Source organism: Euprymna scolopes, chromosome 5, assembly GCF_053919585.1.
Source record: "Euprymna scolopes isolate OS-2025 chromosome 5, ASM5391958v1, whole genome shotgun sequence".
In the NCBI taxonomy this organism is placed as follows: Eukaryota; Metazoa; Mollusca; class Cephalopoda; order Sepiida; family Sepiolidae; genus Euprymna; species Euprymna scolopes.
The window spans coordinates 82,118,877-82,134,924 of record NC_136486.1 but is presented as its reverse complement, the minus strand read 5'-3'; the positions used below and the strand labels follow the sequence as shown (position 1 = coordinate 82,134,924).

Here is a 16,048-nt window from a genome sequence, read left to right as displayed (position 1 = left end):
AAAGTTGCATGTTTTTCTTTTACAGATCCGTCATAAACAGAAAATGGTTTGATAATTGTCCATGTAATCTTGCCTCGAATTAATTAAAGTGATTTCGAAATGTTTCTTACCTGATTTTGAAAATCTCGTTGTAAATCACGAATTGTTCTTGTCAGTTCGACAATTGCATCTGGAAGTTCCAGTTTCATGTTGTCGCTGGATGAATGCACAACACGACCATCTGTAAAGATATTCATTTAGTAGAAATGTGTTTGTTGAAGATCAATGTTTTTAAGAATAAAGTTGAGAAGTTTTGGACAGATTTTTTAAAACTTAAAATTAATTATTATAGTTTCTTCCGATTTATCTACTCGCCAGAAGGTTAGACGTAAGGTAGTTTTTGGAAACCAGCACACTAGAATAAACACACTGATCTATAAAAATGTCTAAGCAGCCTCGCCAGCATTCATCGATAGGAGTGCCTCAGGCTATTAGCAATAAACTAATCCCTTTTACAGAGAAAGGGTAAATCTTGGGAGCATGGACCAGATAGCACTAAACCAAATCATTCGTTAATACTATATGATATTTTATTGTTATTACTGATAGCAGCACTTGATCGTGTAACAATAATATTGAGATCAAAATAATTTCAATCATCGCTTCTTTTGATTCAATGAATAGAGAAACTCAAAACAGTATATTAGATACGAGCTCTACCGATCCGGCGATGCCCGGGATCCATTTATCTTATAAGTTGTTTTGTAAATATTTATGTTCTATAAATACGTCTTTTTGGTGAATACTTAAATCCTTCATACAACGCAAAAAAACGTTTGCATCAAACTGATGGCTTCTGCTTTTATATCCCGTCATTACCAACCGATTTCATTGAAGCTTTGCTACTTTAACGACAGATTTGGCGAGATCGAATGATACGCATTATATTATACAATGAATCGATCTATTCTTCGGTAGTTTTGTTTTTGGCGTCGATGGACAAGGAAATTGCATAAATCTATAAATTTTCAGTTTAAAGAAATATTTGTCTTGCAACACACACACACACACACACACACACACACACACACACACACACACACACACACACACACACACACACACACACACATATATATATATAAATAAATGCATACATTAACAGGCCGCTCGGCATTGCTCAGTCATAAAATACGCTTAAATATGATATTTTAATTTATGCAAATTTTGTATTTATTACTGTAGAATCAATTATTTTATTTCTTATATGCTAAGCTGAAGATCTAATTTATTTATTGCACCATTTTAAAATTTTAATATTAAATTTAAGATTTCTCTTTACGCATTTACATTTCACACTCAATATATTCTGTAAAATTTTCCTTTATAAATTTATTTCAATCAGGCGTGATAACAGGAATTTATTTCTATGAAGACAGGTTTGTATAGCATTCAATTTTTTTGTTTAAGATTTAACAGCTATATGTCTATTTGTTTGTCGTCCTGTCTGTCTGTTTGTCTCTATATTTTCAAACTCTATCTCCTCCGAAACTAAGTCGCAGAACGGCGCTAGGAACCTCAAATGATTGGATTTTTATGGACCGTTCTTTTTATGGGTCTTTAAAATAGATTTTAAGGAGTAAAAAAAATGGGGTAAAATTGAAAAAAATCGCTATGCATTTTGTCCATTCATCTTAGTTTTTTTTAATTTTTAATCAGTTCATTTGCGTGTCACGTTGGTACAGTGGTAACTTCACCAGCTTTGAATGATAAAGTTTTGCTTTCGGTTTCGATTCTAGCTGATGGCACTCAAATATGTGGTTTTTATTTTGATTTTTTTTTTTTACTTTTGAAATCACGATTCTATAATAATATATACGAAATCTGGAAAAATTAAAATATCATATTTAGGCGTATTTTACGATACGGGAAAACCGGGCGCACCCTCTAGTGAAAACAGATTTTATGACACTAAACTCACGTGACTAAATTCATAAAATATTGTATTAAAATAATGAACATTTATTGCACAAGAGAATCGTCACAGTCGACAGTCGAAAGCAACAGTTGCGTCTTGTCTGCTAATGACATGCGATATCATTCATACGTTTTTTTTTGTTTTATTTTTTGTGAATCCGATTAAACAAATGTATACACTTAAATAGTCGTACATGGGATTAGCTTCGAAGTATGGCTTCCCAAGTAATAAACATTTGCGTCACAATTGGTCGACCAGATGGTGACAACTGGAGGGAAGAAGAAGAAAAAATAAAACCACCCACTGTACAAATAAATAGGTATCATCACCGACTTTTAAAGAACTAAACGTTCATGTATGAACCTAATTAAAACATAAGGTTTATTACAATAATAATTTTTACAAAAAACGCAGTTTGGATTCATGGGATATGTGACCCATAAAAACGTCACACCTTTCCTTAAATAACAACTGGTTTACCAAACATCGAGGCAAGTATATGAACAAGCGTTCAGGATACGGATTTCAGATACGCTATCCAGTTTTACGCCTTAACTTTATTTTCTTCTAGATATAGTGTACGCAGTAATAATTATATATATATATATGTATATATATATATATATATATATATATATATATATATATATATATATATATATATATATATATATGTATATGTGTGTGTGTGTGTTATTTTCTTTCTAAATATTGGTGTACGCACACACACACATACACACACACACACACATATATATATATATTATATATATATATATATATATATATATATTAAAATGAAGCTAGCAAAGAATATATCTTTAACAAAGCAAACTTATCAAGATAGAGAATGTTCTACACTGTTAGGAGGAGCAATTATTTTTTCTTTACTTCTTATTATATACGTATAATTTTTCCTTATTATATGTATTTATTATTATTATATGTATTTATTATTATTATATGTATTTATTATTATTATATGTATTTATTATTATTATTATATGTATTTATTATTATATGTATTTATTATTATATGTATTATTATTATATGTATTATTATTATATGTATTTATTATTTATTCATTATTATTATATGTATTTATTATTCATTATTATTATATGTATTTATTATTATATGTATTTATTATTATATGTATTAATATTATATGTATTATTATAATATGTATTTATTATTATTATATGTATTATTATTATATGTATTTATTATTATTATATGTATTATTATTATATGTATGTATTATTATATGTATTTATTATTATATGTATTTATTATTATTATATGTATTTATTATTATATGTATTATTATATGTATTTATTATTATATGTATTTATTATTATTATTATTATATGTATTTATTATTATTATATGTATTATTATATGTATTTATCATTATTATATGTATTTATTATTATTATATGTATTATTATTATATGTATGTATTATTATTATATGTATTTATTATTATTATATGTATTTATTATTATTATATGTATTATTATTATATGTATGTATTATTATATGTATTTATAAATATTATATGTATTTATTATTATATGTATTTATTATTATTTTATGTATTTATTATTATATGTATTTATTTTATTATATGTATTTATTATTATATGTATTATTATATGTATTTATTATTATTATATGTATTCATTATTATTATATGTATTATTATTATATGTATTTATTATTATTTTATGTGTTTACTATTATTTTATGTATTTATTATTATATGTACTTATTATGATATGTATTTATTATTATATGTATTTATTATTATTATATGTATTTATTATTATTATATGTATTTATTATGATATGTATTTATTATTATATGTATGTATTATTATTATATGCATTTATTATTATATGTATTTATTATTATTATATGTATTATTATTATATGTATGTATTATTATTATCTGTATTTCTTATTGTTATATGTATTTATTATTATATGTATTTATTATATGTATTTATTATTATTTTATGTATTTATTATTATAATATGTATTTATTATTATTATATGTATTTATTATTATTATATGTATTTATTATTATTATATGTATTATTATTATATGTATTTATTATTATATGTATTTATTATTATTATATGTATTTATTATTATATGTATTTATTATTATTATATGTATTATTATTATATGTATTTATTATTATATGTATTTATTATTATTATATGTATTTATTATTATTATATGTATTATTATATGTATTTATTATTATTATATGTATTTATTATTATATATCTATTATTATTCTATGTATTATTATATATATTTATTATTATATGTATTTATTATTATATGTATTTATTATTATATGTATTATTATTATTATATGTATTTATTATTATTATATGTATTTATTATTATTATATGTATTTATTATTATTATATGTATTTATTATTATATGTATTATTATATGTATTATTATTATTTTATTTATTATTATTATATGTATTTATTATTATATGTATTATTATTATTTTATTTATTATTATTATATGTATTTATTATTTTTTTATGTATTTATTATTATTATATGTATTATTATTATTTTATTTATTATTATTATTATATGTATTATTATTATATGTATGTATTATTATTATATGTATTTATTATTATTATATGTATTTATTATTATATGTATTTATTATTATTATATGTATTTATTATTATATGTATTAATTATTATATGTATTTATTATTATTATATGTATTATTATTATATGTATTTATTATTATATGTATTATTATTATATGTATTTATTATATGTATTTATTATTATTATATGTATTATTATTATATTTATTATTATATGTATTATCATATGTATTATTATATGTATTATTATTACATGTATTTATTATTATATGTATTATTATTATATGTATTATTATTATATGTATTATTATTATATGTATTATTATTATATGTATTATTATTATATGTATTTATTATTATATGTATGTATTAGTATTATTATTATTATTATTATTATTATTATTATTAATATTATTATATGTATTATTATTATATGTATTATTATTATTATTATATGTATTTCCGTTCCCCTTGGTTGCTTTTTCTATCCCATTTCTAGTTTCTTTTCCTTTTTCTTTTCTCTTTCTTCTTTCTTTTATTGTCTAAGCGTTTTTTTTTTTGTGATTCCCATTATTTATTAGTGATTCTTATTTTCTTTTTACTATTACATACTTATATAATACACTTTCATTTTTTTTTTTTTTTTTTTTTAGTTTTTTACCTTCCTATTATGGTATGCTTAATTCTTTATTTCTGGTTACATTTTAATGTTTTTATTCTTGTATTTTATATTTTCTTTTCTTTTATATCTTCGTTTATATCAATATATATTTTCTTACGAAACATTCCATTCGTATATTCCATTCTAAATGTTCTCAAGCCAGCTTTTATCTATATTTTATGTTTTGTATAATGTCGGCCTTTCTCCTCTTCTGAATGCCATCGTTTAAAGATGTTTTCCGCTTATACTTTTCCTATTGATCTGATCATACAATAAAGTTTTACGTAATATTTATTCCTCATTTTTCATTTAACACATACACACACATATATTTTTTTAGATATAGGCATACGTATACATATGTATAAACATGTATGTGTGTGTGCGTGTGTGTGTTATGTATTTTCTAAATATAGATGTATGTACATCTATACACACGAGTATAAACATAAAATATTTACAGGTTTCGTCGCCAAATGATCACATCCAGTGACGTATCGAGGCAAAGTGCCACCCGTTACATAAAATCCGCCCATTTTTCTTGGAGCACAAAAATAAATTGAAGATAAGAAAAAAAAATGAATTTGAAAAACATTTTTTCTTTTAAATGGCTGATAAACAGATTCATTTAATCTTGACTTTGTTCATCACTGTTCATCTCATCTATTGTGTATGTATTGTGTTCTAGTGGCTTATTTCTTTGTAACGCTTTGTATGCTTCTTTTTTGAAATTGTAAAAAAAATTCATAGTATTACAGTAAAAACGAAATACGCGAAATTAAAAATAGACATGATACAACAAACTTTACGCAAATTTGATTTCACTACATCAACACTTGCCCTTCGGGTCAAGATCACAGTGTAGTATCTGTTCTGATGCTTCACTACACCTTTTCTGTCCTCAGTCAGTGGAGGAGAAACCCTTCATGACTGAGACAATTTTTATTTTTGTTTCTATCAGAGTGCTCCTTTTTAGGGAGCTGCATACGATTAGAAAAGCATTTCTTGTAATGCATGAAAATATGCATATATATATATATATATATATATATATATATATATATATATATATATATATATAAATATATATGTGTATATATGTTTGTTGTAAATATTTCTCAAATGTATTTACCTGTTCTTACTTGCTTAAGCGAAGGATAATCTTCCTTTGAAATGTCGAACGGGTCTGGTTCTCTTTTAGTCTCAACATCGGGAAATTGTCTGTCAGATTCTCTCGATCCAACCCAAACTGGAAGCGAGGGTTTTGGAAGGGAAATTCTTGTTGGAGAAATGGCGATCGTATCTTCACAACCTTGCATCATTAGTAGATCTTTGAATGATGGCTGTCCATAGAGCTTGAAAGCAGGATGTCGTTGCTATTCATATAGATCATAATGGAATAAGAGGATATACAGATAATCGATTGCTGTTGAAACAATGAAACAATAGATATTTTCTCTAGATTCAACCTTAATATCATAAAAGCCAAACATGAATTATAGGAATAGAAGGGAATAATTTGGAACTTTGAAAAGTCACATCCAGAATCAATAAAGGTCATTTCCATTAAAACAATATGCTTATCCGTCTTCTCACCGGGCACAAAACTGAAGTTAAGGTCTTACTACGGCTGTGACAACAGCATATTCTTTTCATTGTTTTGACTCTTGATTATATATCCGTTAATATCTTATATGTTTTAATATAGACAGATGTTGTTCTCGGTTGATTGACTGTGTCTTACTGTGTCGGATATATACCCGAGAGTCAAAAGAATGAAAAGAATATTCTGTTGTCACAGCCCTAGTTATTACAAACGGTAGTTACTTTAATCTGGTAACATTCCCATATGGGAACATATAAAATACTAAATATATACAATTTATAGAAACTAGAGTTGCAAATCTTTTTATTTTCACACGAAAGCATTGCTTTTTTAGATCTTAGAAATTGAAACATGATTTTTATGAAAATCCTTCTTAGGTTACAACCAAATTTGCATATTTTTACAATTTTGTTATTTTCCCGCAATGTGATATACCCTAATTAGTTATGCATTTTATATGGGAAGCTTTTCAAAACATCTCTAAGTATTCCATTGATATCTGAAATTCATTATGTCATTCATTACTTAGCAGAGTTCCCATGTAGGACCAATGATTGCCATTTAAAAAAATCGCCTTATAATAAAAATGTCCACTTGTATATGATACGTTGTCAACAGTTATCAAAATCGGCCTATTAGCATCGTTATTCTGTAGAGCTGTTTCAATCATCATGGGTTATTCATCTCAAACTTCATTTGCTAGATTAATTAACAGAGGTAATTCATAGGAGGAAGCTTTTCTGGTGTTTCTATCAAATTTTTAACACATCTTCTGGAGTGGACAAGAGGCGAAAGAATTGTACCAAAATTGAAGTCGAATTTTCTCGCAATGAAATTTCTAAACGTTCTTTAAAATTTACCTGTTATATGAAGGATTAAAATCGGCGAATTAATGGATTTAAATATATTTAAAGTACAATTTAAAACTTGAAAATTACATCTTTTTATTTGCTGCGTGAAGTCGAAGTAAAAATAAATCCATCCAATGTAAACTTGAAGCTTACTTTTAGCCTCAAGAATACGATATGAATTTCATTGAGTTTACACAGAAGGCAAAACGTTTTCATGAACACTTCTTTTTTCTAAGTAATCGAATAAGCCCTCAATAACATTTTCTGATTTTCAAAATTACGAAAAGAATTCTTACGCTGATGTTTATACAATTCATGCGTAAAAGGACAATATTATAATATCACATTTAGCATTTCCCGGAAACTGTTATTAAAATCACATGAAGCATATTTTGCAATTATATTTTGGTGAAAATACTGACTAGGCAATACTTAATTTAATGATCATATCGTTATTTCGAGATATTAATTTCCTTCGCGTTATATTGATTTCATTAAAACGGAGTTTAGAGTTTTTTTTTCATAATATTTTTGAAATACTTGAAAACATTTTTGATCATTAATATTTACGATGCTTTATTTTTTATAAAAAAGTCAAAAATAAATTCACGCGTTTTCTTAGTACTTAAAACTATAACTTTAGTAAAGATGTTCGTGTTTACACAAAATAATACATTCTATTAAGATTATTAAAAAATAATAATTCATTATATTCTGTAATTGATAAATACTGAAAATATCATTAAAATTGTTTGGTTTTCTAAATTTCGATGAATTTTAAGTGAAGGAAAGAGTTAAAATATTTATACATTTTGGAAATTGGCCATTCATTTTGTATGTACTTTGGGAAAATATGAATCTTTTTCTTTTTTAGTGATTTGATTAGATCAGTAGTGGGATACTACGAAATGCTTTTTTTCATTTGTTAAGGAGAATAGTGAAAATAACATTTTTAAACATTAAACAATAAGTTTATCGTTAAAATTTATAAATAAGGCATTTAATTGGTCATTTTTTAAAAAGTGAGTTATTTTTCATGTAAAATGTAAAAACTACAAAATTAAATGCTTAAAATAAAATAAAAATAATTTTAAAGCGAAAATATGAGCAAAACTATTTTATAATTAAATCGGACAATTAAATCATAACTGAATAGCATCAAACATCTATATACTGTTCACATTAGATCTACAAAAAAGCTTCTTACGATATATACAGTATTTCAAACGTCATAGTGTATTATTGGTTGAAATAACATCATCCCGTTTTGATGGTAATATAGTTATAACGAATAAAAAATATTTCGCATTTATTCATTCACATTGAAAAGTGTACCATGTAAAAAGTAGAGAATATATCTTACCACAGAATAATTTCCCACGATGACATCACGAATGGGAAGTTCAGTATTATCTCGGCCAGCATTCATACAATTGACAAACAGCTCAATACCATTTGAATTTGACTGTAGATTAGTGAAACGAATAATAATTCGCTTGTTTTTATCTTCTACTAGTTGTTCTGTTAAAAATCGCACAGCGTATTCACGGCCATCTTTGGTTTTCAGGTTAATTACAACTAAACAAAGAAAAGAAAACAGTATTGAACGCATTACCTCAAGAATAAGAAATCCAAGGACAGTGAAACGTGGTCGGCACAATAATGACGCATTCATAGAACGTACATAATAAGAAATGTTTCCGAATGAAACATCCATTTGAATAATTAAATTTTTCAAATATAGTTCAAGTCATCAATGCAAATTCAGTACATGAGGCAAATCATTAATTTCTCTCCGTTAAGCCTGACGAATATTTCTTCTGGACTAGATTAAGGATCCTTTAGCGCCTTGCTCAATCCTGTGAATAAATATGCACACATATTTCTTTATCTTTGTTTACGTAGATTGCTGTATTCAACTTTCGATAAGAAACCCATTTATCGAGTCTATTTGATCCATCGTCAATCAAATTTAATGACGCGAATAGACCATTTCTTTTGTAAAACTGGATGAATATCTCAATTCGAATTTGGCAGTTATTTTTTATATCTTTCTAGTTCATAAAAAAAAAAAAAAATACTGGAAAGATGCGTTTAAATCCTTTCTTTAATGTCTTTGCTTCGACATTTAATGTATCTTGAAAGATGGAGTTCATGGATCTTTTCCATGATTGAGCCGTCCCCATCAATCGGTGCCAAATAGATTGAGTCGTTCATCACAAATATTTTCAATTTTTAAGTTTCCCTTTTAATGTAACTTCAGTTATTATTATTCAACTGTTATTATTATTCAACTGTTATTATTATTCAACTGTTATTATTATTCAACTGTTATTATTATTCAACTGTTATTATTATTATTCAGCTGTTATTATTATTCAGTTATTATTATTCAACTGTTATTATTATTATTCAACTGTTAGTTTTACCTCAAATTTATTTATTCTCCAGTGACGCTTTTTTCTACGTTTTTAGTTCTCCTCAACGCTGTTATCAATTGTTTGGCCATGTTTACAGATTTATGATCGACAACTCTGAATCGAAGTGGTTGTAACTTAATATTTGTATTTAATATTGTATTTAATATTGTATTTAATATTGTATTTAATATTTGTATTTAATATTTGTATTTAATATTCTTACTAGCATAATTTTTCTAATATTTTCAACTCCGTCACTTTTATTCGCAATTTTAATAAAGCTTCTTTTTTTTTATATTATATCCGTGTACGTTGTGTCCCATGTTATCACAATGAAAACGTTTTTCATTTGATATGGACGTGTTAAACCAACTTAATTCGTTTGTGCATTAAGATCTGTCCTGATTTCTACATCACGGTATTTTTTTAATTGTTAGCGCCCCCCCCCACTCCGACAACTTAAAATCATCGCAGTCTTTGTTAAGTACACTAGCGAAAGTCATCGTCTACTTTTCTTGTGGGATTAATACTTTTTCGCTTTTTGTGAAAAAGGAATATTTAAGGGCTAAACAATATAATTAATAACAAATTCAACAAATGTACGGTCCTATTAGTTTTGTAGTAATTGACAAAGTTCATATGTTCAACTGTACATAATTTTTTTTAATAATAAGCGAACCTTTGAAAAATTAGTCCAGTTCGCACAGTCTGAAATACGAAGCTAATGTAATTTTGTTTCAGGATGGCAATTAAAATTATCGACAGTGACCTAAATAGCATTTTGTGATTATGCACATTAATCTTTACCATTTTGACCCCAAACTCGAAAATTAGAATATTCTTTATGTTCCTGTTTTGTACAAGAAAACATTTCCTCAAGTCTTTTCATTCGATTCAATTGTTTTTCTTGAATTTTCTCTTCTTGTTCTTGGAGATTTTCTTCTAATTGAAACTTTTTTATTTCCATGTTTTCTGGTAGTCCATGTGTTTCCTTTATCATTGTAGTTGTTGTTCTTGTTAAGCCTCGACACTTTCCAAAATAGCACTTTTAAATTCCTCCATTTTCACCACTTAAAATAGGCTATTGACTTTTCCGTACACACACAAACGCGCGCTTGCACGCGCATATTTATAAAATACGTATATACATACATATATTTTATAAAATACGTATATACATACATATATTTTATAAAATACGTATATACATAGATATATTTTATAAAATACGTATATATATATATATATATATATATATATATATATATATATATATACACATATGTGTGTGTGTGTGCGTGTGTGCGTGTGTGCGTGTGCGTGTGTGTGTGTGTGTGTGTGTGACCGGAAAATAAATTCTTTATTTCTCGCTGAGATAAAAAAAAAAAAACAATAAGCTCGTTCAAACTAATTTTTGTGTTCGTGATTAAATAAACAAATAAACAAATAAACAAAAAAAAAGCTAAAAAGGAAATTATGAAACAAAAAAGTATCCAAAAATAAATGTCGCAAGTTTAAAACACTGTGATAAATGCAAGGGGTTTACTTTGTTTATTTGGAATACATTTTAATAGGATTTTGAGCTTACCCTCGGAAAGTTGGAAGTCAACATAAGAATCAAACTTTGTATTCATAGCATGATTTTCTGCTCGCAATAAAGTGGCTCGCCCTCGGCGTCGGCTATTTTGTATTTCCCCAACTAAAGACAATTCATTGTAGCGCATAAAGGCACCGCCAATTTCTGGCTTGCGAACTGAAAAAAAAAAAAAAAAAAAAAAAAAAAAAGAATGAATATTTGTACATTCATATTAATAGAAGTCTGTATTAAAATGGATCGGAAAACACATTCATATATTTTTTATAACAACACAAATATCAGGGAAGAAAAAAGTATTTTTTAAACCAACAACAATAAGCATTTATTTATGCTACCTACACCGTTGCGTATAGGTCAGCGAAAGTCAGTGTGACGGAAGCCATATTACAGTGAGAAAGTTCTGCTGTCGGGAAGTTTTCTTGGAGGATAATATCTTCACTGAAGATATACGAGGGTCGTGCAATAAGTAATGCCCCTGACCAACTTTCCATAGCAGTAGAGCAACGAAACTGGGCACAGTTATTAGTCTTTCTCTACATAGGAACCAACCAGCATTTCTCCCATCGTTTGATGCAGCTCTGGAGACCGTTTTTATAGAACTCCAACCACAACGTGACTTCAGAAATTAAGGCTGCATCATCTGGGAAACGCTTTCCTTTCAAAAACAACTTCATGGCTGGGAAGAGGTGAAAGTCAGAGGGTGCAAGGCCAGGAGAGTAGGGAGGATGGGGTAGGATTTCATAACTACACGCCCGTGCTTCTGATCTGGCGATATGCGAGTTGTGGACCGAAGCGTTGTCCTGCAGGAGGGGGTACCTTTGCTGATGTTGCCCCGCCTCTTGATTTTGATAGCTTCCATTAATTTCCTCAAAAGTGAAGCATAACAGGCTCCTGTACTTGTGGTACCCTTTGCCAGGAAATCTGTCATCACTACTCCGTCCTGGACCCAGAAGACTGTGAGCATGACCTTGCCAGCGGAGGGCGGCACCCTTGCCTTCTTTGGAGGTGGTGAGTCCAAGTGCTTCCATTGCATTGACTGGGCTTTGGTCTCTGGATCATAGTGATGGACCCAGGTTTCATCCTGTGTAATCAGTCTTTTGAAAAATTTTGATTCATCTTCTTGGCACATCTCCAAATTCATCCTCGAGCACTCAACACGTTCTCGCTTCTGGAATGGTGTGAGCAACCAAGGAATCCATCTGCCAGACACCTTATGCATATGTAAATGGTCATGAATGATAGTTTCCACAGACCCTGTACTAATCTTGACATCTTGGGCTATTTGGCGAATAGTAATGCGATCTTCCAAAATGGCAGCCTCAACTTGACGAACAGATGCTTCATCAATGGCAGAAAGTGGGCGACCAGGTCATATGATGCGGCATTATCAGCATAAGTTTATTTCATTTCATCAGAAGTCTCTTGTGGTGTGCGTCCTCTAAAATACAAAAACCGGATCACTGCTCGACATTCAACAGGCTCCATTTCACACCTGACTCAGTTCAAAAACCTGTAAAACAGAAACCACAATTAGTTCAAAGCTGTAATTTGCCACATAACCCATAGAGATATAAATCACTGCACATGCAAAATTTCAGCTAGATCACAACTAAAAGTGGGTCAGGGGCATTACGTATTGCACGCCCCTCGTATTCGCTCGGTTGTCTAGTGAACAGAACAGAGATATCTTTCTTCGTTAGTGTCGGTAAGCTCTCCAGTTGCTGTGTGCAATTCCCAAAGGGTCTAAAGTAGAAATTGGATGATAGCTAATCCTACGCAAGTTCCAATTCAATCCATTGGAAGTTTTCAGCTGATTGGGCGAAATTTGGTCTTATTTGTTTGTTATGTCGGACAGAGAATGTAAAAAATCGCACAGTGTAAGATAAAGCATGCCTAATAATTAAATATATCAAGGAAATACCTTAGTAAGCAAAATGAAGTGGAGGTATTGAAACTCTTGTAGAGACTCCATTTTTTCAGGTAAAGAAAATGTATATATTATTTGGATTCTTCGGACTACTGTTCTCATCTTGAGTGTAATTCTTACAACGTTTCGGTCGATGTTACCTACGCCCTTCTTTAGGTGCATCTTGTCAAACTCGGAATCTTTCTGTCAAACTCGGGAATGTGCACGGAATTTAAAACAGAACCCTATATTTAATTCTGGAAGTAACATGCTCGTTCTGTCAACCAGGTCCTAAGTAATTCGCAAATGTATTTTCGGTCGCCCATACTCAGGATTGACTTTTCAATCTTCAGAAGAAGGTCACTTTTACAATTGATTTTTTCAAAGTATTCTAATCACCTGTAGACAATTCGCGTACGAATTTTAAGAGTCTTAGGCCTATTTTATTTCTAGATGTAACTCGTTCTATTTATTACTATATATCTATAATATAAAGCTGAACGTCTGTGTGTGTGTCTGGTCACGAATAGGCTCCTATATGGTTGACTATTATAGAAAACTGATCACATATAATGATAGAAGATGTATCGGGACACAGGAATGGGTATGTTTGATCTGGCATAATGATGATTCATTAAAATTGTGGGGTCTGCGTACGCGCCTGGTCCACAAAGCATGGAAATAAAAAATTTAAAAATTAAAAAAACAAAACGTTTACAAGTGTTTTTGGTATAGATGTACATAATAATACTTTGATAAGTTTGTTTTAACTTAAATAGGGATGGTATAATAAAATTGTGGGGTCTGCGTTGGCGCCTGGCCTCCGTAGAATGGAATTAGGCACTAACTTTAATAAAGACTTTTCATATTATCTGCGTAAGTATACTTCAATAATTATGTTTCAGTTTGAAGAAATATGGTATAATAAAATTATGGGGTGTTCGTTCACGCCTGACCTCCATAGAATGAAAATATGTCACAAAGTTTAACAATGTTTTTTAATATAGATCCACAGATTATTGTGATAAGTGTTTCAGTGTGAACAGGTATGGTATAATAAATTATGGGGTTTATCTATTTTATTTTTACTTTCAGCATATTTTGCTTTCGTTTTGATACTCCCAAATTCGAAGCTATCTCTTTACAATCTTTCCTTTTCATAATCTATCATACTTTCATAAGTCCATTTCCTGTAGGCTGTTTTTGAACCCAGTCAACGATGGGTACTTTTGCTAGTATATATATATATATATATATATATATATATATATATATATATATATATATATATATATATATATATATATATATATGTACCAACCTGGGTGCCCGGTGTTGCCCAGGTGTTTGAAGGTGTGTGTTGAGCCAAAAAAAAAAAAAAGTCGTAGTAGGCAGGTAGGTTCGAACCCGTACCGCGAAGGAGGAAAAGAACGTGAAAAAACAAAAAAGAAAGAATAATGAATTCAATGAGGTGATAATTAACTATTGCCCGGGTGGAGGATATTCGCACAAGGACGAAAAAAAATAGGATAGAGAAGTAGTATCGAACTCGAAAATGTAGGATGATTAATTTTCTTTGCTAACTATTAGGCTGAAGAGGAGAGCGAATTTAATACGTCTTATTTATGTGTTTTGCTTCCCCACGAAAGCAAATTAGACGCAAGGTCGTTTTTAATGGGGTGGAAAACCAGCTCCCCCCACCAAAAGGGGGCACTTTGGCAGTGTCCAAACGGTAAGAAGGGTTTCCTCGCCATTGACTAAGGACCAATTACTTAAGTGAAGCAAGCCGTCGTTTGCGTTCCAATAATTTCGCTTTATTATACGAAAAAGACAAACAAACACTCGAGACGACTGCACAGTGGGAATTTATTTTTAACTCTATTAAAAATAAGAAAAGGAAAGAAATATATCATATATATTATTACTATCTTTTTATTACTATATATATATATATATATATATATATATATATATATATATATATATATATATATATATATACTATTTTTTATTTATAATTAATGGATCCCACATCGTGTCACATTCTATACTAGATCTGCTTAGCAATTGATAGTCACCCAACGTATGTGCTGTTTCTTTGAGTCGTCTTACTCTCTACCGTTCTATTTAACTATTAAAATTATATTATTAAGTGTTATTCGATTATTAGTTTGTATAATTAAGTGTTAGAAAATTATTATTTCTATTTTTCAGTGTAATTCATTTATTATTTAACATTATTAAATGTTATTCAATTATTATTTTATGCTATCAATTGTTATTAAATTTTGATTAATATGATTAAGTTTCATTAAAGTATTATTTTACACTATGAAGTGTTTATATGAGTATTAGTTTGTATTATTATGTATTACCCAATTAT

At 28.2% G+C, this 16,048-nt stretch overlaps 1 protein-coding gene across 1 annotated transcript in view; it reads right to left on the bottom strand.

Moving 5' to 3' along the window:
- Positions 1 to 16,048, bottom strand: part of LOC145276891 (cartilage oligomeric matrix protein-like) — a 131,823-nt gene that overhangs the window by 60,694 nt on the left and 55,081 nt on the right. Inside the window, exons 2-5 of the mRNA XM_080128326.1 lie at positions 11,751 to 11,915; positions 9,106 to 9,320; positions 6,418 to 6,661; positions 111 to 220 (exon numbers count right to left, since the gene is read on the bottom strand). Coding sequence (XP_079984452.1) covers positions 111 to 220; positions 6,418 to 6,661; positions 9,106 to 9,320; positions 11,751 to 11,915 — 734 coding nt within the window. The remainder of the gene's footprint in view (positions 1 to 110; positions 221 to 6,417; positions 6,662 to 9,105; positions 9,321 to 11,750; positions 11,916 to 16,048) is intronic.